This window comes from Anoplopoma fimbria, chromosome 23 (assembly GCF_027596085.1).
Source record: "Anoplopoma fimbria isolate UVic2021 breed Golden Eagle Sablefish chromosome 23, Afim_UVic_2022, whole genome shotgun sequence".
NCBI lineage: Eukaryota > Metazoa > Chordata > Actinopteri > Perciformes > Anoplopomatidae > Anoplopoma > Anoplopoma fimbria.
The window spans coordinates 12,639,032-12,664,921 of record NC_072471.1 but is presented as its reverse complement, the minus strand read 5'-3'; the positions used below and the strand labels follow the sequence as shown (position 1 = coordinate 12,664,921).

At 41.6% G+C, this 25,890-nt stretch overlaps 1 protein-coding gene across 2 annotated transcripts; it reads left to right on the top strand.

Annotated features, from left to right (window-relative positions):
- strip2 (striatin interacting protein 2) lies at positions 1–25,642 on the top strand. Of its 2 annotated transcripts, none has more exons than XM_054624437.1 (21): positions 1–119; positions 5,615–5,684; positions 7,533–7,607; positions 11,112–11,246; positions 11,520–11,640; positions 12,541–12,609; positions 13,406–13,512; positions 13,735–13,862; positions 14,172–14,360; positions 18,133–18,365; positions 19,384–19,449; positions 19,533–19,596; positions 20,013–20,084; positions 20,287–20,361; positions 20,603–20,700; positions 21,154–21,280; positions 22,439–22,539; positions 23,154–23,220; positions 23,338–23,442; positions 23,643–23,847; positions 25,040–25,642. In XM_054624437.1, exons 1-21 carry the CDS (start codon positions 99–101, stop codon positions 25,288–25,290), a joined length of 2,379 nt encoding a protein of 792 aa, XP_054480412.1. In that variant the 5' UTR covers positions 1–98; the 3' UTR covers positions 25,291–25,642. The 2 variants fall into 2 exon arrangements, with proteins under 2 accessions (XP_054480412.1, XP_054480411.1); XM_054624436.1 differs by having other exon boundaries at positions 1–209.
- Positions 25,643–25,890: the final 248 nt, after the last annotated feature.

Here is a 25,890-nt window from a genome sequence, read left to right as displayed (position 1 = left end):
CTCAGGAGCCGGTACTCCTCCTGGTGCAGTCGCAGCTCACCACCGGACCGGTATGCACTATCTGCGGAGGGGGAAGTGACACGCACCGACCGAGAGCTATGCAGGCGGAGGACATGGAGGTACCTATTATTAATAACCTTAACGATAACGGCGACAGGCAGAGGCCGACAGGGAAAGATGTGTTCAAGGATCCGCAGAAGGAGTCGGAGGTAAATTGGAGAGGCGTTTGCGTACGGTCGGCTACTACCGCTTATGGTATAGGACACACTGGAGGTGTGAGTGTGTGTGTGTGTGTGTGTGAGTGCTGTTGCTGGGTAGCTTTCCGTAGGGCTGGATGTCCTTTTTCCATGCAGTGAAGTCGGTGTCTTGGCTGGAAAGCATGCAGACAGGCAGGCAGGCAGTCAGGCAGGCAGGCAGACACCGAGGGGTTATTCTGGCAACCTGCTCCTATAAATAACCCAGCAGTAATCCCACAGTGGTGCTCAGCGTGGAGAATGCAGGTGGTGAAATGTGGAGTCAGAGTACCTCACCACCAGTACTACCAAGCATATATCTCAAAATGATTGTCATTTCATATTTATGGATTTGTATTCTCTTGCTGTAAATATTCTGTGAATTATAATCCCATTATCCCTCATGGTTAACATTGGCTTGTGTCTGTCAGTTCATTGATTTAATGACTAAAATTACAAAAAAACATTTTTGACTGTCAATGTCAAGGTAATTCATCAAGTCGCCTACTAATAGTAAACATTTATAGGTTAAAGGTTCATAAATGGGTTTTTCTGGTTAAATTAAGTGACCAATTTAAGACTTGTCTTTGGTCTCTGGTGATATGTACTGATATCATATTTTTTACAAGATGAGCATGATTGCCCATGACTGTAAAGCAGCAACTAACTATTATTTTCATTATCGTTTAATCTGCAAACTCATTTCTCCATTCATCGATTTATCATTTGGTCCATAACATGATAGATAGTGAAACCTGCCAATTATATCTTTTATTGTTTCTTTTCCAACCTGACTTAATTCGTATTGTTCATTGTATTGATCTATAATAAAAACAATTGTGAGCTGCAAACTTGCAAGATTTCCTTCAATCCAATCATAGAGGCTTAGACGTAACGGTTCACGGATATGTTGTGATTTTAAGGGTGTTTGGAGCCACCTTCTGAAATCTCTACTGTGCTTCTCTGAACGTGAAAGCAGCATTTCAGCTCATGTTCAGTCTGATGATGCCTTCTTTTTTTAGTCCCGTGTAGCTATAAATCATCCCCTCATGAAAAAAGATGTGTTTTTTTTTCATTCCTGGGTTGCTCAGTCCAGATACGTCAGAGGAGTTAAGCAGTCAAAGCTGTCGTCCAGGCAAAAAAATCCAGTCACCCCTGACGTGTGTGTTGTTTGAGACAGTGAATGGTTTTTGAGGGAATTACATTACATTACATTACAGTCATTTAGCAGACGCTTTTATCCAAAGCGACTTACAGGAAGTGTATTCAACATAGGTATTCAAGAGAACTACTAGTCACCAGAAGTCATAAGTGCATCTCCTTTCTTAAACAAGCATCTTAAGGCATAAACCAGAGCAAAAGTATAGTGCAGAGGCAAATTACTACGAAAACAATAATTGCAACAGACTAATACGAATATAACAAGTGCTACAAACTACTACGAATAGGATAAGTGCAGTAAACGAATACGAATTCAATAAGTGCAGCGGACTGATACGAATACAGTAAATGCAACAACTAATACGAATGCAATAAGTGCTACGAGGAAGGCTCAGGGTAGTACTTCTTGAAGAGGTGAGTTTTCAGCCTGCGCCGAAAGATGGGCAGCGACTCTGCTGTCCTGACGTCAGTGGGGAGTTCATTCCACCACTGAGGGGCCAGGACAGAAAAAAGCTGTGACCGGGTGGATCGGCCGCAGGGACCTCTGAGCGACGGGGCAACCAATCGCCCCGAGGCAGCAGAGCGAAGTGGTCGGGCGGGGGTGTAGGGCTTGACCAAGGCCTGGAGATAGGAAGGAGCTGTTCCTTTCACTGCCCTGTAGGCTAGCACCAGAGTCTTAAACTGGATGCGAGCTCTTACAGGGAGCCAGTGTAGAGAACGGAGAAGGGAAGTTGTGTGAGAGAACTTGGGGCGATTGAACACCAGACGTGCTGCAGCTTTCTGGACAAGCTCCAGAGGTCTGATGGCCGACGCCGGGGCTCCGGCAAGTAGTGAGTTGCAGTAGTCCAGGCGGGAGATGACCAGAGCCTGGATGAGCACCTGCGCCGTCTCGTCAGTGAGGAAGGGGCGAATCCTCCTGATGTTGTAGAGGAGGAATCTGCAGGAGCGTGTGACCGATGCAATGTTTGCTGAGAACGACAGTTGGTCGTCCAGGGTCACACCCAGATTCCTCACAGTCCTAGTTGGCGTCACAGATGTTAAAAGCACTAAACATCAAAGCCATGTGTTGATGTTGATACTCCCTGGCCACTGCACTGAAAACAGGGCTCCTGTGTCTGTCTGTTAAGTTAACCTCGAATCTGATTCGTTCATGTATATAAATTGTCCGTCATGTGTGCTGGGCAGAGCAGTCATCTCTTGTCTCTGTGGCATATGTTGGTAGGAGCGGGGGTGGCCTGCCTTGACATTGCGCCCAGTGTTTGCACATGGATGTGGTGCAGAGTGTTGGGGGGGCACAGAAGCGGTGCCAGTTTGGAGCGAGGACGACTCTCGTTATCAGCTGGCGGCAGAGAGGGGAGATGGGGGGAGACTGGATGAGAAAACGAAAGAGAGGGAGAAGTTGAAGCACAGAGAGAGACAGGAAGGGTTTTCCTGTGTTGATGCTCACGGGAATTAAACAGAAAACATACCAGTTGAGTTTGAAAAGAACGGACACTTCAGTTTCAGAGACAAGTTGAGTCCCCTGGAGCAGCGTGTCCACGGTAACAATGGGTTCCTCGCCAGATGGATGGTGGATGAGGCTACTTGTTCGATTAATTATTAAATGTAACAGTAATTGACCACAACAATAACTGTTAAAGTGATTTATCAAGTAAAAATGTCAAACATTTTCTGGTTCCAGCTGCTCATATGAGAGGATTTGCCACTTTTCTCCATCAAATATAGGTGCAAATTTAATATACTTCTTCTTTTTTTGGACAAAATAAGCAATTTGAAAGTGTTCACAATTAACTGACACATTATAGATTAATTGGTTAATCAATTAATCACAAAACAGTTTGTAAAAAATATGGATCTTGTTAAAAGAGTTAAAGTGGTACTATAGTTTATTGAGCCATCATAACTTTAAGTCTGTAGTTTGGGTCAAGCTCAAAAAATGCAATGCTAAACACCCATGTCTTTCAAACTCCACACCCCCAGTTTCTAATGTAGACTTTTCTGTGATACATTTCGAGTCCTAGCCGACATAACCCTGATGACATCGGCAGCGTTATTATGTCACGCTGTGGATGTCATCATTGTTTGTTATTTTGTTTAGGTTGACAAAGAATGGTATTGTGGATAAGAGCTGTGTGCAATCCAAAGTTTGATGGTCTGTCAGTTGGACAAAACAAGATATTGGGAGGAAATTATGAATCAGATTTTTATAAAATAATCAACACATTAGTCAATAATAAAAAGTATCACTTGTCTTAGCCCCATTTTTTAACAGACTGAAGCATCAGACAGCAGGATAAATGGGAAGTGAGCGTGACTGTTGGTTTTGGAATAGCCGCTTGCAACAAAGATGAAATCACAAAACAAAGTCTGATATAGCTTTTGTATATCTGAGGTTGTTCCTTATACGAAGCCACGGTGTCAGTTGATTACTATTTACTATTACTATTTACTATTACTATTACTATTTACTATTACTATTTACTATTACTAGTCCCTATTAAGTTGGCCTTTTAATAGAACTTGTGATGGCATTGATTTTACAGTGTGTTTGGTAATTAATCCCCATGATATTATAAATGGACAAATTTTTTTAACACATAATTATATGACAGCTGGTACTAAGAGTGGTGTCCGTAATCGACCTCTTGCAGCTGGATCAATATTAAGCAGACGCTATACACGCCATAAACAACATAACATTAAGTGTAGTGTGTAGGAAGCTGAATGGACTGAAGAGGAAACTAAAGATCATCATTTCAAAAGTGACATTAGGGTGCTTTGAACTGCAAGGCCTAGCTGTACTTTCAACTTTTTAATGCTCTGGATTTGAAGGAGTGGAAAAATATTGCAAAATAAACAAGTTAGACGGCTCCAAAATAAAATGCCACTTCAGTTGATTTTATGATGATTTTCGGAACTTGACGTCGCAGATTGTAAAAGTGAGGCAGTACGTGGTCACAAACGCCCACGGGGCTTCCTTTGATCGCGATCAGAGGTGTGGGTTATGTAGTTTATTAATCTGTGCTCCAAGGTGGTCCTCATTTCCTGGTTTACAACTAATGACTGAATAAATGACAAATCTCATTGCATTGGCACGGTGCCGTAAACAAACTGCCAGTTGACGTCCTGTTTATTTCAGTTTGTGCTGCAGCAGGTATTTATAGGAGTCCGTTCCATGACAGCACACAGACTTGTTTAACCAGAACAGCTGACTCAGAGCACATCCTTATTTACAGTCCGGGCCCTGGGGCAATTTTTACAGGGTTAAACACATCTAACACTCGTAGCTTTTATCCTCCCAGTGCTGCCAGGAGGGATATTTTGTGTTAATCATAACCAGGCTACACTCTCAAGGTTATTGATATCATGAAATGCTCCTCTATTTTGGAGAGAAGAAGTCCTTTCACAGTGTTGGGAATTCGGGTCTCTTATGTTAGCGTGTCTGCCCGTCATCCTCTAAGGTTATGAACTAAATGTGACGACGTGCACATGGATTACATGCGCTTCATTCAAAATCCTGCAGATAGCGCTTTGTCATCAGGCTGAAAATAAGGCTTATCTTTTTTGAGAGTTGATATTTGATATTTTGAACAAATTGGCAGTTGCATGTAGCTGGTGAGTAATTTCTTAGAAAAGTAATGTGTGCACTCTGTCTCGTGCTAATCACAGGGTGAGGCTAAAGTCAGAGCCAAGAGAGACCCATGACAGTATACAGGAGTTAATCTGGTCTGAAACAAGGGGCCAGGTTGACTCTCTTTCCTCACCCCTTCCTCACTGCAGTTTATTGCTCCACCGAACATCTGGGTCTTTGTTATGGAGAGCATCTTTTCACTGTTCAATCAGTCTGATCAAAGCTGTAGCTGGGTGTGCCCATAGAGAGCATCTGTAATTGTGAGTGAGATATGAGTGAAAAAAAATGTAAATGACTAATTAAAGCCGCCCTGGATATTCAGCAGCTAATCAAAACTCAAAAGTACACACAATGAAACCAAACTGTGAACGAGCCTGAAGAGTGTGCGTGGGTGATGTGTGTGTGTGTGTGTGTGTGGAGTTGAAGTGTAAGACCGTAAATGGAATACAGAGTAGTGGTACAGTAGGTGTTGAAAAATGTGAATAGCCTGCAGTATGTTTATGTGTGTGGGTGTCAGGACATCTGTGATTAAGCAGAGATCAGTGTCGTACTATAATGTATATGCAAATGTGTGTTTTGCTCTTCACAGAGCTCCATGGAGTCTCCAACCCTGGAGTTTGAGTACGGAGACACAGATACGCTGACGGCTGAGCTTTCAGGTATGACTGACCGGCTGCTAAACACCAGACTTTTTTTTCCAAATGATGAGAAAATGAACATTTATGTCCCTGATAACTGCAACAAAAGCTTGTACCACTTTCTCATACAGTAGCATTTAACTGAATTTAATGTACTTACTATTTGTCAGAATGATAAATCTATGTAATCCAAGAAGAAGTATTTATGATTCTGCCACCATGTCTGCTACATATATTGTTTCCTTAAATCTCCCCATCACTTTGGTCCAGACTGAAATATCTAAACAGGTATCGGATGGATTGTCAATGACATTTTGTACAGACATTCTTGGTCCCCGGGGGATGAATCCCATTCACTTTGATGATCCACTGACTTTTCCTCTTTTGCCAACATGAGGTTAACAATTTTTGCTTTTTGAGACATATCTCAACAACTACTGCCTTGACTGCCATGACATTCATATTACTCAGAGGATGATTTTTTTTTTTTACTTTGATGAACCTCTAGACTTTTCTTCTCGTGCCATCAGGTCAAGTTTGTCCAATATTTTAGTTTATGAAGTATCTGAAAAACTAATGACATTCCCATCAGCCTAGCATGCTTACATACTAAACTAAACTATAACACAAAAGTGTTAGCTTTGTTTTTGTGAGCATGTCAGGGTGCTAACATTAGCATGAAGCTCAAAGCACAGCTGTGGTACGTACAGTCTAACAGAGCCCTATGGCTTTCCACTCTTAGTCTTGTTATGACACAAACTGCCATTTGTAAATGTGGATTGTCATGTACCTTCATGCACACGTCTGGCCTGGTTAGTTGCTTGAATTGGCCCTTCTAGCACTTTCCGTAGCTTTAATCCAATTCTCTTTTCATGTCAAACTGAGTCAGACTTGCACCTAAAATTAGGAATGGTTGACTGTGACTTCCCCCCACAGAATTCATGCAGTAATACCTCTGGTTCTACTTAGCATACAGACTACAATGTGCTATTGATTGGAAAATATAATACTGTTTTTGCATTCCTTAGGTTTTTCTTCAGCTGTTATATGTTAAACAAGACAATAAGCTGACACACGGCTGAAGGCACAGAACAAAATCTTGTCGACCTGACATGCTTTCCAGACATAGGACACATTGTATTACTAATGTAATGCGTAATCATAAGAATGCGTAATCATAAGAACTATGATTATACATTCAGAACTACTGTATTGTTCCAGCTTCTGTGTATCTGGTAAAAGCTCATGCATGACTTGGATCTTGAATAATGAATACCCAAAGATGCATAAAGGACAGAAAAATAGAATTCAACGATGCTGATAGATGTTTCTGACATTACTTTATAGTTTATTTCAAATTTATGATTTGGATTGATTGTCTCCTGGTGGATGGCATGCGGCACCTGAGTGTTAGTCACATTGGCAAACGCACACAAACAGATAGAAAGTCACAGCGGCTTTCTAGCGACAGCTCATCGGGTTGAGTAGTGACGTCTGTTGTGAGAACAGGAGGAGAAGCGTGGCGGCGTGATGACTCATATCATCATCAAATGATATCACCACTGAGGAGACAGAAACGTTTTTGTTTTGTTCTTGTAGGGGAGCACAGTTTACCTGCAGGAGTGCACCTGTACCTTTTCTATTATATTCTGTTCTATTCCATTTAGGGCTGTAACTACCCTTTTGTTTCATCATCGATTAATCTGTTGGTTATTTTTGATTAAATGATTAATTGTTTGATCTATAAAACGTGAAAACATAAAAAAAAAATATATAGTGTAATATACAGAGAAAAGCAGGGAACTTTTGGGGGGATTATTTGTCTTATTGTATCAGCTCTAATTCTGTTTTGTTGTTTTCTGTCTACAGAGCTCTACAGTTACACAGAGGAGCCAGAGTTTGCCCTGAACAGAGACTATTTTGAGGAGGACTTCAGGAGCCATGGTAATTTCTGTGTGTGTGTGTGTGAGGCAAATTATAAGATCTATTAATTGGCTGTGGATATGCTGTTCGCACATCCCTTAATGTGTTAAGATCACTTGTAGGATACCAGGTGTGTTGTTCCCCTCACTGTCAATGGCTCGCATAAAGAGAAAAAAACTGAGCCCCAATGTTGCTTGAGACACAAAATTGTCTCACAAATACTCACACTGATGTAGCATAGCAGAGTAGGGTCTTGGCAAACAAAGAAGTCTACAGCCAGTAATGTTGTTTATCACAGAGACCTTGATGGCTCCTGCAACAGTGTGACTGCAGTCACCGAGTCCCTTTGTGTAGCTCTGAATGGCTCTGTTTGCCCCTGTTCAGTGCTTGATAAGAGTGACCGTTAGTGAGATGTTGAAGGTTAACTAAACAAAATGTTCACGACACAGTACACACATGATGAAATATGTGTTGAAGGGAACTGAATAAATGGATAAAGTATAGGCTGTTCACATTGCAGTAGTCGGTGTTGGTCGGCGCAGTATTTGGCACTCGGGAACTCGTGCTGGCGCTGCAACGTTATCGCCCATTTCTATTTATTTTTCTCATTCCATTGAAAATTCGCATAAAATCAGATTTTTTTGCCACTTTACAAACTTGACATTGCAACTGTGATCGTAAAAACATTTCACTGCTCCAGTGCGTTTCTCAGCTTCACACTTAGAGCTATTAAAGGGATGTGGTTAGCTCAGTTCAGCTCAGTTTTCTCACTCCTGAGGTGCAACACAAGCCAGCGTTGCTCTTTAATGTGCTGCTGTGGTTTTTTTCAAGCCGACCAGTGTGAGACGGGTGACCAGGCACATCAAAGCTCTGCTCTTATAAGCCGTTCAAATAATGAATAACCCCACAGATTCACATGGGTGGGCCCTTCATAACCGTGTGATTAATATTTGGTTACACAGAACAAAGCAGCTTTTCCAACATGAGTTAATGTCTGACAAGAGATTATGCTTGAATACAATGTCTCTTGTACCATATATTTTTAATAATATACTGTCTTGTCTCATCTAGAAATTGTGAAATTTGATTCTAAGTAACATATTTCATAAAAAGAGAATGAAGAACCATTATTTGTTGTAATTTTTCACATATGATGCATCCGGATGCACTGGAAAAAGGTTTTTGGGGTAACAATATTATCTAATTACGTACCACAGATATTACTCTGGAAAAAAGTAAGAAGCCAGTAAGGTTTCTAGTCACAGTGGCATCTTTCCATTTGGTCTTGAAAAAAAAAAAAAGCGAGACGAGCCTCATCCTCTTCATCTGTCACCTCCTCTCCAAGCTGAGCGGTAATGAATAGCAGGATTAGATGAGAGCTTCTCCGGCTGCTGTTTTACAGAGATAGAGCACAGAGCTGCCTCTTTGCATTATGGTCTTTTCATTAGCGTGTATGTATTTGTGTGTGTGCTTGTGTGTTCAGTGAGCAATGTGTGTTAGTTGTCAGAGGGTGGTTCTCCTCTTTGAATTGTGTGTGTGTGTGTGTGTGTGTGTGTGTGTGTGTGTGTGTGTGTGTGTGTGTGTGTGTGTGTGTGTGTGTGTGTGTGTGTGTGTGTGTGTGTGTGTGTGTGTGTGTGTGTGTGTGTGTGTGTGTGTGTGTGTGTGTGTGTGTGTGTGTGTGTGTGTCTATGACAGGGCCACTGACAGTGTGCTCATCAATGTTTTTCACCATGACATCCCAATCACCTGAATCACTGTGATTATCACAGTGTGTCTGATTTAAGCTCTTTTCTGAAGTACATTTTTAGGGACAGTGCTGAAATTAGACAGCAATTTTTGTTTCCCTGACTTGAGTAGACAGCGCAAGTCAGGGAAAGAAGAAGCGCTGAGTTCCACCGATCATTATGATGTTACGCTGCTTTAATGCCTTTTACTGTCTGCGTAATCAAATGAGGAGTCTAAGAATAGATGACCTACACTGTTAAAAAAAAAAAAAAAGGCTTTTTGCCAGAGAAGGCGTACATTTCTTTAAAAGCTGTCATTTTTGTCTTAGTAGTGGTCGCAGACCTTTTTGTGGTCTCTCCTAATGACACGCTGACTCTGTAAATCACTGCTCTGTATTATTCACCAGCTTTCAGCTATTTCCAGAGCTGATGCAGGGGGCCTGAACATAATGTTAAAAAACTAATGACAGACACATCAAAGCCGCAGAAGTCAGTCTCTATATTTACACACACAGTTCAACGAAAGGAGCACTGTAAATATCCAGATCAAGGTAACAGTTTTACCAAAATTAGACTCAGATTTATTCTTTATAGTCCTCTTTAGAGGTATTTAGCTTTCACAGGCTGTACACAATCAAACACTCAGAAACGGTATAAACAAACTGGATCATCAGGCAGGTTCGGAGTTGAAATACTCAGTTTTCCCATTCCAAATTTGGAACACTCAGTTTATTCTCCAGGTTGATGCAGAGCTACTTAAAGCTTTCCACCATCTCCAATGGCTGGCTATTGATGGCAGTGGGGAAATGATTATTTGTGAGTTTTTCACGAGTGTCAAAAAGATGAGTCTTTCGTCCTGGTGAAGTTGAGGAGGAGGTGACAGTCTGTACACATTTGTACTGGGTGTGGTGGGCAACCGATTGTTGGTAGGCTGTGACGAAGTCCATGTCTGCGAGGAGGGCGAATATGGCTGTGCTGTCAGAATAATTAAAGTACCTGACAGAGAGTACAGCAGAGCATGCGTCACACGTGGCAGGTCAGTTACTCAGCAGCCACCCGATTTCATAAAAAAAATCTGAGTTTGATCAATATTTTATGAAACATGGGGGAGGAAGACAGGAGAGATGAGCAGTGTGACAAAACATGCATAAAGTAAAGAGTAAGGGAAACGCATCAGTGAGTAAACTCAGAGAAAAACTACGGCATTAAAGCAGTGTGAAATGAGTCCATCCCCAATTTGCAGGATATGCAGACTTGCAGCTTGTTAAGTTGTCTTTATGATGAGGTGGTGCTCACACTATCAATACTGTACATGACACACTGTGGCTTGCATAATATATTGAAACCAGATAATAATGAGTACAGTGACTGATAGAAAACATAATGAGTATGATAACTACAATAAGCTGACAAGCATGATAATAAGGTAACCTAATGAGTATGATAATAACAGTATAAATGACCTTTAGGTAAATATTGTGGTGTAACTCTTTTAGAACACTTTACATCTTCTGTTGGAATAGCTTAGCATCTTAGCTAAATGGTAAACATCTGTTTAGAATTAACTACACTGTTAACTGACGCCCATAAGTTGCGCTGTTCAGTCACTTTAAGACGCAAACAATATAACCATTGTGACCTGGGATTTGAACCTTTCTCTCTCTCTGCTCATGTTCACTGTCTGTCTCCACACTGTTGCTTATTTATAAAGGAGAATTGCCAAGAAAAGACAAACACTGTCTGAGGCAGAGGAAAAAGGTGAAATAAGATTGCCCACTGTGTTGTCGTGTCCATCCTGCAGCTCGAGGCAGGAGATGGATCGAGCTGGCGGTGGAGGAGCAGAAGACCTATGTGATGAGGCTGCTGGACGCGCTGGAGGTGACGGACAGAGACAAGAGGCTGAAGGTGGCCAGGGCCATCCTCTACTTGGCTCAGGGTGCGTAGGCCCAATACAGTACAAACAGTATTAGGCCTATTTTCACAACAACAGGATAAAAGCTCAGGTGTTACTAACTACTGACGATGGACATGATTTCTCCCAGTGTCCTAGTAAGCTGTGACAGTGAGCCAGCATGCACAATACTAGAACTAAATGGAATCCAGCCATCATTAATTTTCTTCTTTGATACGTCAAAATGTCTTTCTTTGCTGTTAACTTTAACAGAAGTTAGGTTCTTAAAGTTCCCCACACCTTTCTTTTTTCCCCCAGGAGTGTTTGATGAGTGTGACACAGAGGTGGATGTGCTACACTGGTCCAGACACAATGTCTTTCTGCTCTACGACATGGGCATCTTCACGGCACTGCTGGAACTGCTTAGCATGGAGATAGAGTGAGTAAGACACTGCGAATATGCTGCTGATATATTAGTCAATAAAGAAAACACCAGCTACAAAGTCACTTTCACCTTGGATTTGCTTGATAAGATAAGACTTACTGCTGCTCATTATTTACTCTTTTATAAATTTATATCACCCTTGGGTGATGGCCTGAAGGCAGTAAAGGAAGGGAGGAGACTCTAATATAAATTTAAAGTGCCTTAATGTTTCTCAGATGAAGGGAATCTTTATCCTGAAATCTGGACGTCTTTCATAAGGTGGCGTGATGGTTGTCACTTTATTTAAGGCTCATAGGTTCAAACCCAGAAAGAGTCAATGTTACGTTCCTGCTTACAAGATCAACATTCTCTCAGTATCCTTCCATGTTTGAAGGTCTGGTCCAAGGTTTATGGGGATAGAAAGACACAGACAGACATTGAGAGAGAGACTGAAATGCAGAAACACGATAAACCCACCGCCTGTGATCCGCACTTCAAGCCCTCCGCTGAGGACACGGTGCGGCAGCGGCTCCTTCAAGTCAGCTTTGTTGTTGCTGCTGGTGTCGGTCCTCAGTTGGGATCCGGCGCTTCTTTGTTGTTACATAAGCTGCTCTGAGGCATCATGGCACAGTCTGGCCTATCAACATGCTGCACAGCAAAGCAGTGTAAGTAAGCTAGCCAATCAGGAAAACACACGCGGTGCACCTTTATAGAGGAAAAAAATAAATAAAAAAAAAACATGAAAAGGGTATCACATTAAAAATTAGACCCTGTTTGTGTGGTTTAAAACTCTGGATCATTATAACCTTATCATCATGCTTTGGCATTGATTTTGTGTATGCACTGACTGGCTCATCTTTTTCGAATAAACCACTAAAATGATGCAAATATTGACTGGTGTTTTTGTGTCTGCAGTAACAACCAGGCATGCAGTAGTGCAGTGAGGAAGCCTGCCATCTCTCTGGCAGACAGCACAGAGCTCAGGTAAGCAATACAACCACATGACTCACAGCCTACTCCACATTCCTCTCACTTCGCACAAGGAAGAAAGCCAATAAGTACAAAAATAACTTCCAATTCTTCAATCTTCCTCAAAAATATTGTATTTTTCATGCTTTCCTCTCCGTCATCTGGCCACAAGCACACATCTGTTCACACAGAGACACACACACACACACACACACACAGCTAATCAAAAACATTTAATTTCCTTTTCCTTCAGCTTCATTTTCTGTTTCTGCTTAATGAAATTGATTTTTGAACAACAAATAGGCTGAACACCTCTCTACACCCACATATACACACTCGTATGTTCACACATATGCAGAGCTCCGTCTGTGCATATCCCAGTTGAACACTTTGAAATAATTACTGGCTAGAGGAGTAGATCTGCACCTAATTGCTTCCACAGAATTGAAAACCATTATAGTTATTTTCAACTGTGTGGCTTTGTTGAGCGAACAAGGGGTTTAATGGATAAAACACAGCCTGACTTACATCAGGTAATTGTGAATGGATGGTGCATAATCCTGACAGAGAATACAAATTGTTTCCCCTCAATATTATATGCACAAGCATATTGCATACAATCCTCATCTGCTTCTTGCACTTCCCTTTTCATTGCTCATCATTTCCTCCATCATATTGTTGTCTCTCGTACTTGTTGACCTTTCAGACCTATTATTATTGTTCCAGGAACCGGCTAATCGCCCACCACACACACACACACACACACACACATTGGGTCAAGCTGAGAATTGTGTGTTTCATTTCTTTGCAGAGTCCTACTGAGCATCATGTACTTAATAGTGGAGACCATTAGAGTTCAAACGGAGGATGACAGACCAGAGTGGAGAGCCGCAAGAGAAGCCTTCAAGAATGAGCTAGGTGTGTGTGTGTGTGTGTGTGTGTTTAACAAATAAAGGGCACTTCTGCTGAAATATAACGCTTGCTGTGGTGACTTTTATAAATATATAATCCTTTGATCAAAAAGATCTCTGCTTCATGGCCATCATTTCTCAAAACCAGAGGAGAGTCTGTCTTAGCAGGTGCTCTCATATTTTCATATAAAAGAATCCAAAAGACAGACTTTGACCTTTGACCCCTCAGGTTCACCTCTGTACAACGGAGAGCCCTTTGCCCTGCTCCTCTTCACCATGGTGACCAAGTTCTGCAGCATGAATGCCCCGCACTTCCCCATGAAGAAAGTACTACTGCTGCTCTGGAAGACAATACTGGTTAGTACATTATAACCGTTGAAACACCGACACATAATGCACGTAAATCAATTTCCGTGCATCTCTGCATCTTTGTTTGTGTGCATTTGTTAGTGTGTTCACATTTGCTTATTTACTTATACAGCCATTATGAGAGTTTTTTACATACTTTACGTTGCATTACAATCACCTATCCATATGTTATTTTGAATGTCTTTAAGAGAATAAACTCTGGTCTGGTGAAGATACATTCACCTGCATTCTGCTCCTCCTGACTCTCCTTAATTCCCTGCACATAAGCCCGTTTCTCTCTCCATCCTTATCTTCCAGTTCACCTTGGGGGGTTTCGAGGAGCTCCAGCAGATGAAGGTGCGGGGCCGGGAGCGTCTGAGCCTGCCCCCGCTGCCGGAGGACAGCATCAAAGTGGTCCGGGCCATGAGAGCGGCCTCGCCCCCGGCCTCTGCCATGGAGCTCATCGAACAACAGCAGCAGCAGAAGAGAGGCAGACGCAGCCGCAGGGTACAAACCCCCCCCCCCACACACACACACACACACACACACACACATTCAGAACATATCGGTAGTGTTTGCTACTTTACAGTCACACATTACAGTGTCATCGCTAACGGATTGCTCACACACACGTGACCCATTCACTTCAAATGCGCATACACGTTTAACTTTTTTAGACAAGGGGACATAAATGCAACATTTTAACATGCATTCATTGAAAACTACGGGTGAATAAAAAACAAAAAGGGCAGATGTCAGAGCTTTAGGGTCTTCACCGTATTTTAACAGCAAAAAACAATTATGTGAGTGGTGTTGCAGAAGGCGAAAGTGTGTTTGCTACCTTTAACCGTACAGTATAACTGAACTTTATTGCTAACATGACATTGTAAATGCTACCTACGTGTTTGACTAATTTTCCCATTATTTACCTTTTTATTGTTTTCTTTTGTTCATCTGTTTCTAAAGTGATCCCACAGACTTCCTTCTTTAACTCATCCTTTAACTATTTTCCCGGGTCCAGCTTCACGAAAGTCCTTTAGCGCCAACATCACTGGTTCTCTGTCGTAAGTCAGCGATGCCAGAGATGTTATTGGTGCTGGGGCAGCTCTGTTTTTAGTAGAGCTTTGACTGGACAGGCTCTCTCTCTAATTGCACTCTGGTTTCTCATTGCCCCTCTTCCTTGTGTTCCCACAGAGTGCCTTTGTTGATAGCTTGGAAGGAGACAGTCCCTTTCTCAAGAAGCAGGTCTTTACCCACAAATTCCCTCTTTTCCTTCTGCATTTTTTCTCTGCATTGAACTGGACTTTTTGCACTCATCTCCCACACCCCCGCCACCTTCTTCTTTCCGCTCTTCTTTCTGCACTCCCTTCTCTTTCTTTGTCTTTTCCCTTTTCTCCTCCCCCCTCCTGTCATTTAACCCTTATCCAATCATAATAAGATGCTCCAAAAACTGAGAAAGCAGTATTTAACATGTCAAAAATGTTACCCTTTTCACACAATGACAAACTTTTCGGTCAAAGGAATTTGAAATACACTGAATACAAAGCATATTTTCTGGAAACTCGAAACTATTAGACAAAATCAAGTGTATTTTGAAAGAAATTAATCAGGACCAGAAGTTTACTGCTCGCTGCCTCATTTCCAATACTTAAAGGAAGAGTTTGACGTTTGGGAAATACACTTTTCCCGTATATTTTTGCTGAGAGTTGGATGAGAATGTATATACCACTTTGGTTTCCGAGCAAATCGTTAGCTTAGCATAGCATGAAGACTGAAACCGGATAAATACTCGCCTGGTCTTCTCTAAAGTTACTTAGCTCACTTATTAGCACATTTATCTCTTTTGTTAAATACAACAACAGTTTGGGATTTTATTTGCATTAAAGTGCCTGAATTAGTTCTTGGCCGGGGCCATGACTTCCTGAAGTCTCCAGTCTGGCAACGCAACATGAGATTGGTATCCATCTTCTCATCTAACTCTCGAGAAGAAAGCGAAAAAAACGGTTTTCCCAAAATGTCAACCACATTTTGGGAAAACCGTCATCACCAATTGCATATTTCCTTCCATTGCGTTTTATTTTCTTCCCTTTAACTGCTTATACTTACTTTTTCCTTTTGCTCTTTACTTCCTCATTTCATGCTTATCTTTTAATTTCTCAGCAATACATGCCTATATCCGCCATTCCCCTTTACACAAATAACGTACTTCCATCGTTCTTATGTCACTAATTTTTCCAACAGTTTTCTTCCTTATATTCAGTTTCCTCTTTTTCCTTCCTAAAACTTCTCCTTGCTTTTATCATCCTGCTCCTCATCTTCCTCCCTGTCCTCCTGCTCTCATTTCCCCCTTTCCCTCCCATGCTTACTGCAAATTTCCCCGCTGCGGGACTAATAAAGGATTATCTTATCTTATCTTATCTTATTCCACAATTTTCCTCTCCTTCCACACCATCCACTAACACCTCAGACTGTCCCTCCCTTCTTCTACTCAACCTTTCTCCTCCTTCTCCTCCTCCTCCACTGTGGCCTGCTCAGTTTGGGGGTGGGGGGGGTTTGAGAAACAGGGCTGACTTGCTGGCTGTTGTCATTGGCGCTGGAGTGGGCACTATCCACTGTCCCGTAAAGTCACTTCAGACATCTACTGTAGTAGCATCTCCCCCGTAGTTTTCATCACATCGCTGTCAGGTTTGTCCGCAAAAAATCACCTTGCACTGTCGACTCTGGACTAGGGGTCAATGTCCTTAAAATGCATTCATTGAGGAGGTGAATTGAGATTGTCATGACCGTACTTTCTCCTCTGTAGGTTTTGCATTTGGGTCTCAGTTGACCTCTCTCTCACATGGATGTCATTGAAAGCGGTTGTCCCCTAACCCTGATAGAAAAAACCCCCACTTCAGTAGCTTTACCTGCCACATACCAGAGAATGGCTTCTCCATATAGAGAATGGCTCACAACACGGTTTCACCCCTTCTACCCTTCCTCCTCCCAACCATACACTCCCTACACCCTTCACTTAGTCCAGCATTAGTACTACCACTGGTGCACCATACATCGACTGCAGTAGCTCAACTAATGTCCAAAAATGCTGACTCATGCCTGATGCTTGCACTATTGCCACAGTCATTCATTGGATAAATTGTTTGAACTGCGACACTTTCGTGTGTAAATGTGTGTTCTGCACTTGAGCTGATATGGGTTTGTTTGTATGTAAGAGTTTAGTACAAGTCTTAGACTTTTTGCTTGTATTTTTCCTGTATCTTTTGAAGTGCAGATGTGTGGTAAGTTATATCTGAAATGTTGCCTGCCGTTTTTGTGGTTGCCTTTGGACACAGCCAGGCTAGTTGTTTATGCTAAGCCAAGCTTAACCGTATTCTGGCTGTAGCGTTAATATCTATATATAACGGACAAATATGCAAGTGGTAACTATTTTCTCATCTCACTCTCTGCAAAAAAGAGAATAAGAATGTTTCCAAAATGTTGAACCACTTAAAAAAACAGATAATATTGTTGTTGTGTTTTAAGCGTGTACCAGTCCTTCAGCATACATTCATACTGAAAACCTTAAAGCTTAATTTGGATCTATTCCATAATGGGGATTAAATGTTATTATTTATTCGGCTATTATTAGGCTGCTCACATCTAATATTGAGACAAATCAGTGTTGCCCACCTGAGGCAATAAAAAAACATATCTGCTCCACTATAGATGCAGTTTGAATGTAGCCTGCTGAATACTTTATATTATTCCTGGGAATGTATTCATACAGTCAGTCATTTAGCAATTTTATCGGGAGAAGTATTCAACATAGTATTCAAGAGAACTACTAGTATACATCAAAAAGCATCTCAAAGTAAAGCCAGAGCAAAAGTTGTGTCCTTTAACAGACTAATTTATCATACAGTTGCAATCGGGAGATATGTATATATACCAGTATACTCAAAATGAAAGTTGTGTCCTTTAATTTTAAGTTTCGAGTTTTTGTCTTTAGATGTTTTCTTTCAGTATCGCACACTATACATTCTTGAAAACATGTTTTTGGAAATAAAGTGGGTTTGAACAATGTTTGGCTGCACAGCATAAGTCTGCTTGTTAATGGGTTAAAGTGAATACATACGCTATCAGGTAAAGTTTATTTGGTGGATTTAGGTCAGTGCTCATTTTTGCAATTTTACCACAATTAAAGTATGAGATGGGCTAATTACTCCTTATGAAATCTCATTTTACTTGTCATAGTCAGTCCTGCCAGTGCAGTTGACCGCCTGTCTTCTCTCTCTCCCAGCCACTGGTCAAGCAGGACAGCTTGGACACATACAACGAGCGGGACCCTTTCAAGAATGACGACGCCCGGGACGAGGAGGAGGACCCCGAGGACACAGACAGCGGCATCGAGGGCGAGGTGGACCCCATGGACCGCGATGTCATCATCCAGCCCCCACCTCCGCCGCCTCCCCTCAGACCTCCCACAGAAAGGGTCAATTTCCCCAAGGGCCTTCCCTGGGCCCCTAAAGTCAGGTTAATGAACTCTTTTAATTTCTGCCTTCTCAGTCTAAAACAAACACCAATTAATTGTAAAATACTGGTAAAAAAGTATTTGAACTTTGGACCGTGTTAACAATTACAAGCTGCACTTACATGCCTCTTCTCATAGAATTGAAAAAAGGTTCTTTAAACGGCCCTCTTAAAGCCTTACTTCAGGATAAATTACAGTGATTATATCGACTCAAGATACTACAGCCAGAAAGGAAGTGTTAACACAGATTCTGCACACATTACAAAACAGCTTAAGTAAGACCATTCTATGATGAATAATAGTTAAACTGATTACTGTAGCTGCTAAAAATTATCCCTGGAATATTTATTAATTAGTTTAAAAGCACTTAGCTCCATTCCACTAAAATAAAACCTCTAAATGAGCCGTTTTGACCACTATAGAGTAGAGAACACTTCCCATCCACAGCCACGACTTCACACCATTTGGTTGGCAGCTGGTGTCAGTTTCCCACCCTGATCTGTGCCACAATTTGAGTTAGGTTAAAACCAAATTAGAAAAATTGTCTCACAGTTTTCTCTCCTTGCTGTCATCCAGCAATATGCTTTTCCATCTGTGTATTCCTTACAGTAGCGTGTAGTTTCTTCCCAGGGTGCATGAATAACGCTTCTGAGAGAGGACACAAGTGATTTATAGCAGTCCATTTATTATGCATTCATTATCAGAAAACCTTTATTATGTCTATCTATTAGTGAACCTTATCATTAAGTGTGTTTATTGCTATGTCTTCGGATCAAGAGTGCTGTAACATACAGGGCTGATTTAGTAGGAGGCTCACGGAGAGCAGCAGCACACAGTGTGACTGATGAGATTTGAGGAGGCTAATGCGTGCTATTGCTCTTCTATGTGTTTGTGTGGGCGTGCGCACACATGTGAGTGCTCCCTTGAAAACTGGTTGTTCAGTTATTTGTTCATATGTGTAGCAGCAGGTGTTCCCAAATGAATCCAAAATCTGACTGCAGCCTCTTTGTGTGTGTGCAGGGAGAAAGACATCGAGCACTTCCTTGAGACCAGTAGAAACAAGTTCATCGGGTTTACTCTGGGAAAGTAGGTATTTAATTTGAGATGCAAAGATATCCTTTTAAACTGTGTTGTCGTCCAGTCCGGTGTAACTGTGTGTTGTTTTGTAGTGACACAGATACCCTGGTGGGCTTGCCCAGACCCATCCATGAGAGCGTTAAGACTCTTAAACAGGTGAGTGGGGAAATCACTGCCTCATGTAGCATCTCACTCACGCACACACTCCATATCTCACTCTTCAATCATTCAGTCACTAACGGAGATTCACATTTCCAAATGTTAATCTCCTTTTTCTTCTTTGCATTGGCTCATTATGGTCAGAGTGTTTCTTAGTCAATAGTCTCTTTCTGCTGAATTCCACATAGAAATCAATACCTCCTGTTAAAACAAACTGTAGTTACACATAGAATACCCCTGTGGGTGGCAGGTGGCAATGTTAGTTAACACTTCTTCATAGGCCTTTTATATAATTTCTATTTAAATATATATATTTATATATATTATATCATTTGTATATATATTTGAATAGGTGTTAATTCTATATATATTATGTGTTCTTCCTAGTCTTATGGTGTTGTTGTTTTTTCCAGCACAAATATGTCTCCATTGCTGAAATCCAGATCAAAAAGGAGGACGAGCTACAACAGTGTCCAATGACTCTGGTCAGTAATGTCACCTTGAAATGTTTGAACAATCATGACACTGTAAATCTGTAAATCTATTTTTAATGTTTTAAAGCAACACGGATGGATGAACTGAATAATAGAAGCGATGAATATTTAAACAAGATAGAAACATGGCTGTTAATTTGGTCCTAAATGTGAGTGTTTTGTGAATGTGAATTTATTTTTGTGTACCGTTTAGGGTGAAGAGGACGTGGAGGAGACACCAACAGAGATGCTTTACCTGGGCATGCTTCCTAACCTCTCCCAGTACGTGGTGAGTGGCTCATGATGTATGTTTTTTATGGTCACTCACCATCACTTTATACACAATCCCTCCTCACATTTGTGACCCTGGATTCATACGATGTTGCTACCAAATGTATGTTCCACTGGCTGTTTAGAAACACTCTGTACATACAGAATCTCTTTTGTACAGTTGGTACAGTTTCTCCCAAAAAGCACATAATACCTTTTACACAACTAAATATAGATCTCTGCATTATCACCTGTGTCAGATTGCCCTCCTGAAGCTGCTGCTGGCTGCAGCTCCAACCTCCAAAGCCAAAACTGACTCCATTAACATCTTGGCTGATGTGCTTCCTGAGGAGATGCCGTAAGTACTGTAGAAAGACAACTACAGTTTGAGTATTTGAATCGTTTTCTTATGTTTTTTTTTGCATTTGCACATATCTAGAGCCACATTGAGATCAGACAGCTGAAGATAAAAGATGCATGTATGTTGTCAAATTTCACAACCATTTACAGCTTCACATAACTCTGCGGTTTAGAGATTATCAGGCAAACATTTTTTTTTCATGGTTTGCAGTATGTCCTAGTTTTAGATTAGCTGACACTCAACCAGAGAGCTGAAAGACAGTTTCCCTGTTAAGAAACCTTAGGTGCATCATTGAAAGACTGATCAGAATATCTGTTTTTTAAGCAGAGCGTACAGTCAGTCTCTTAATAGTTATGTTTTTCTTTGACTGAGTCAAAGCTGTATTATAATAAGAGACCTGAAGGCCTCACTGTTTGTGTGTTTTTGTGTCTGTGTGTGTTTGTCCTCCAGTATCACAGTCCTTCAGAGCATGAAGCTGGGAATTGATGTGAACCGTCACAAGGAAATCATCGTCAAGGCCATCTCTGCTCTGCTGCTGCTGCTCCTCAAACACTTCAAGCTCAACCATATTTATCAGGTCACACACACACACACACACACACACACACACACACACACACACACACACACACACACACACACACACACACACACACACACACACACACACACACACATCTCCATTCCTCCGTCCTACAGGCACCTCACATAATCGTTCTCTCCTTATACATTATTCTTATCCTTCTCCATCTCGCCTTCCCCCAGCAAAAATGTACACTATTATCCACGCACGTCCCCCCATGCTACCTTCAATACCCTCCACCTGATTATCCAGTCAAGCGTTCAATTACTTTCCTCCTTTTGATCCTCCTTTTATCCTCTTCTCCAACCCCCACCTTTGGACCTCCATTACCTCCTCACATCTCACAAACCTCCTGCATCATCCTGATAGACTCACAGTTGATAGACTCACATTCCTCTCAATGAAGGTGGGAAACAGATTGAAAGTGAGCATCTGGTCTGAAATCTGTTCTTTAAAAAAAAAAAAGGATTTGGCCCCATTTCAAGCACTTGTATCTTGTTTTATTTATCAGTTGTTCTTCGGTTCTGAGTGATGGGTACGGGGACAGGGATATTTTCTGTTACTAGGTAGGGACATTGCTTCACACTCTTATACTGGCTGCTCTGTAGAGTTGTAGTGGTAGCGCCCTCTGCTGCCAGAAAACTATATTACATGCGGCACATCAGCAGAATACAGCTGCAGTGGGAAGTCAAATCGAATAGTCTAGTAAATGATTTGAAACCTGAACAAACACTCTATAATAAGAACTGCTTTTGAGGAAATATTTATTACATAAGGATAGGAAGCATTACATACAGAAAACTAGGCAAAACATAGCACATTTGAAACAAACACAGTCAATGAAATACTGAACTATGATTTAGCCGCAGACTTGACTGCTTTTAATCTTAGTAAAGCTTCTTGGATGAGGTGAAGGATTTGTATAGCTGCTGTATGAAAATAGAAATCCTGGTTCTTGACCTTCTCCCCACACAGAACGGCTACAGGATTGTTTTTCTCTTCTGTCATTTTATGAGTTATGGATTTTTTCATCTAGGATTTTTCCCATCAACATCATAATCAGGCCCTTATCTCATCTATAAAGTACTTAATGACCACAACAGCAGAATCATAACAACTTATTCCACTATGACGCCTCTTCTTTTTCTGCAGTTTGAGATTGTCTCCCAGCACCTGGTGTTTGCCAACTGTATCCCACTCATCCTCAAGTTCTTCAATCAGAACATCATGTCCTATATCAGTGCCAAAAACAGGTAGGATCCTTGTCTCCTGCTCTGTACCCTCACAGAAAGCACTGCACTGCCCGTTTCGCTGTCTGACAAAAGACTAGCGTGGTTTGGTGCAACAGACACAGGAAAACTGTATAATTGTGTCTCCTTGAGTCATGCTGGAAATGGCTACCACTTAAGTACTATTATGGTACCTATAAGATTGTGTGTGGTGGAGACACAAGAGTTGTGTTTAGAACCCGGTGGTAAGAAGGGTAACCAAGTATTACGGGCATGACTGCAGTCTTGCATGAAGCAGCAGGCGTCCAGGAAGTGGAACAGATGGCATCACAGTAGCAAAGCAATGACGGGAGAGTTAGGTGTGAAAGAAGATAAATAAACATTAAGCCACAAATTATGGGGTGACAGGGATCTTCGGAAGCAGGTGAAAGGACCAGGTCTGTCAATTTGTAGGTTTGGTGCGATACTGCAGAAAAGTACTCTGTGCTGTATAAACTATGAGTACACATACTTTGATGTAGTACTTTGACCCTATCAGAACGTTTGCAGCCAAAGATGATTCAAGTGATCTTACAGCATGTAAAGTGACGGGTAGATTTGGAAAGTGATCAGTGTGTTTGTCTTTCTTTTCATTGCAGCATATGTGTGCTGGACTTTCCCCACTGTGTGGTCCATGAGATGCCTGAGCTCACAGCTGAGAGCCTGGTGAGTCAAAACACTGTCAGCGTGACACCTGATTGATCCTCAGTGGATGAAGGTCAAGCCTTTTTTAAACTGCATCATGACATGTGTGTCCTGTGTGTGTGTGTTGTTTTTTTTTAGGAAGCAGGAGACAGCAACCAGTTCTGTTGGAGAAACTTGTTTTCTTGTATCAATCTACTGAGAATATTAAACAAGCTGACCAAGTGGAAACACTCCAGGACAATGGTGAGTAATTCTGCACCACAGCAGAGTCTTATAATGTGGTATAAGGGTGGGATTTTCTGATAATGAGTCTAATAAATCATATTGTGTTTTTTAAAAACAGGTGAAACTAAAATCATATTTTTTGCATTTGTATAGATTCATTCACCACCACAACATGCTCAAACATGCTCTTCCAGTCAATTTCATTCCTTTTTTTTCAGATGCTGGTGGTGTTCAAGTCTGCCCCCATCCTAAAGAGAGCTCTGAAGGTGAAGCAGGCCATGATGCAGCTCTACGTCCTCAAGCTGCTTAAGATCCAGACCAAGTACCTTGGCCGCCAGTGGAGAAAGAGCAACATGAAGACCATGTCAGCCATCTACCAGAAGGTCCGCCACAGGCTCAATGATGACTGGGCCTATGGAAATGGTGAATAGTAAAACTGTGGAGCCAGATTCATGTGGTGTTCAAACTGTACACAAGAAACGATTTGGCACTTTAGATATGATGGTTCCCCTCCCAAGTGAGTCAGTTTAATGCCAGGCTGGCAACAGTTAGATATCCACAGCAGCTTGATTTTTCTTTTTTTTTCAAGAATCCCTTTTTTTTCCTTCTACAGAATTTTTCACAATTTATACAGTGAATAACTCATAATACAAAGAGCTCACAATCTACATAATTAATAATTACTTAACCAAGAAATAAAATAAAATAAACAGTAACAAAAGGATTGATAGTATGTTTCTAGATCTACTATGTTTCACAGAAAATAAAAAGGAGACCATGGCAAAATTAAGCGAAAAGGAAATCACTTTTTTTGTTACACTATCCAGACAATTTAAAGTGTAACGGAAAGCTGGTTTCTTTTTATATCTGTTTTAATCTTCTTATTTCCGACAACAAATTTCCACCATTTTTTAAACAGTTTGTCGGTTAGTATGGCTGAGATGCTTTTCTTTGTTACAGCTCTTATTCATGAAAAAAGAATGTCAATCTCCTGGACCCACAAGTCATTTGGCCTCTCAGATCTTCAAAAATGAAACGGTCATGGAGATAATTAGTCCCAGCAGTCCTCCTTTATCTTCACACTTTGCTGATTAATAGAACAGAGACGGCAGTGTCAATAATACATTTACCCTAGGCTCAGTAAACATGACTGTAAACATAATTAAACATAGGTTAATACATTCTAATTGTTCGTTTAATGGTAGTATGTGTACATCTGTGTATATGTACCCGTCTGTATGTATGTACTGTGCGTGTGTGATATACAATGCTCCACCAGCCATTGGCGAACAGCCTGGATTGTGTTGCCATGGTAACAGAGAAAGGGGGATTTTTCAGGGTCACTGTCCCTCAAGGGAGAGCAAGTGATCTGTCACCATGAGTGTTAGAGAGAAAAATGGATAGAAAGTAAAAGAGGGAGGGAACAAGGTAGGAAATTAAAAAAAAAAAAAGAGGGGAAAAAAGATCCATAATCAATACAGACACAGGTGTTGTGTCATTAATAAGAAAAAGGTTATTGGTAGATTTCAGGGGAAAAGTCAAAGTGTGAACATTCAAACATATATTAAACGAAAGGTCAGAGAGATTGATGAAGTATCCTGTCCTCTCATCCCAGATATCGACGCACGCCCCTGGGACTTCCAGGCGGAGGAGTGCGCCCTGCGGGAGAGCATCGAGAAGTTCAACAGCCGCCGCTACGACAAGAGCAAGAACGGAGACTTTGTGCCCGTGGACAACTGCCTGCAGAGCGTGCTGGGCCAGCGGGTGGAGCTGCCCGAGGACTTCCACTACAGCTACGAGATGTGGCTGGAGAGAGAGGTCTTCTCACAGCCGATCCAGTGGGAGGGGCTGCTGCAGAACCCCTGATGGAGGGACAGGGGTTGGAGAGTGTGGTGTAGCATGGGGGTGGTGGTGGTGGAGGAGACGTCACACATTAGCCTGTTTTGGTTTCAGGGTGAGTCCGCTGAGATGAGGGAGGGAGGAATGGGGTTAGACTTCTCATCAGTGATGGAGGGATGGGGGAGGGTGGAGAGAAAGAAGCTAGAGATGGAGAAGCCACCTCCCAGGCTTTCCCGTGATAGGAGAAGATGGAAGATGAAGGGCAATATGGAGCAAATTAGACAGACAAATGGAGCTGCCTACTCCTTAGCACAAATAGATGCCACACACACACACACACACACACACACACACACACACACACACACACACACACACACACACACACACACACACACACACACACACACACACACACACACACACACTTGACGCTAACATGTGCCTATGACTACTGTGAACACACATGGACGCGGCAAGAACAGAGGTAGCAGTTGGTAAGAAACCGCTGTAGCAGGAGACTGTTTTGGCCAGTTATACTGCCCTCCCCCCACAAAAAATATCTTCACCACTTTGTCAATGGATACGTCCCCCTTTTTAAAATGTTGGTGCTTTTTTGAATCCTAA

Coding starts and splice junctions, on each gene's coding strand:
- strip2 (XM_054624436.1), top strand. CDS start 99: ATGCAGGCGGAGGACATGGAGGTACCTATTATTAATAACCTTAACGAT. Junction 11,641..12,540: donor CTGCTTAGCATGGAGATAGA/GTGAGTAAGACA, acceptor TTGTGTCTGCAG/TAACAACCAGGCATGCAGTA. Junction 19,450..19,532: donor ATCGGGTTTACTCTGGGAAA/GTAGGTATTTAA, acceptor GTTGTTTTGTAG/TGACACAGATACCCTGGTGG.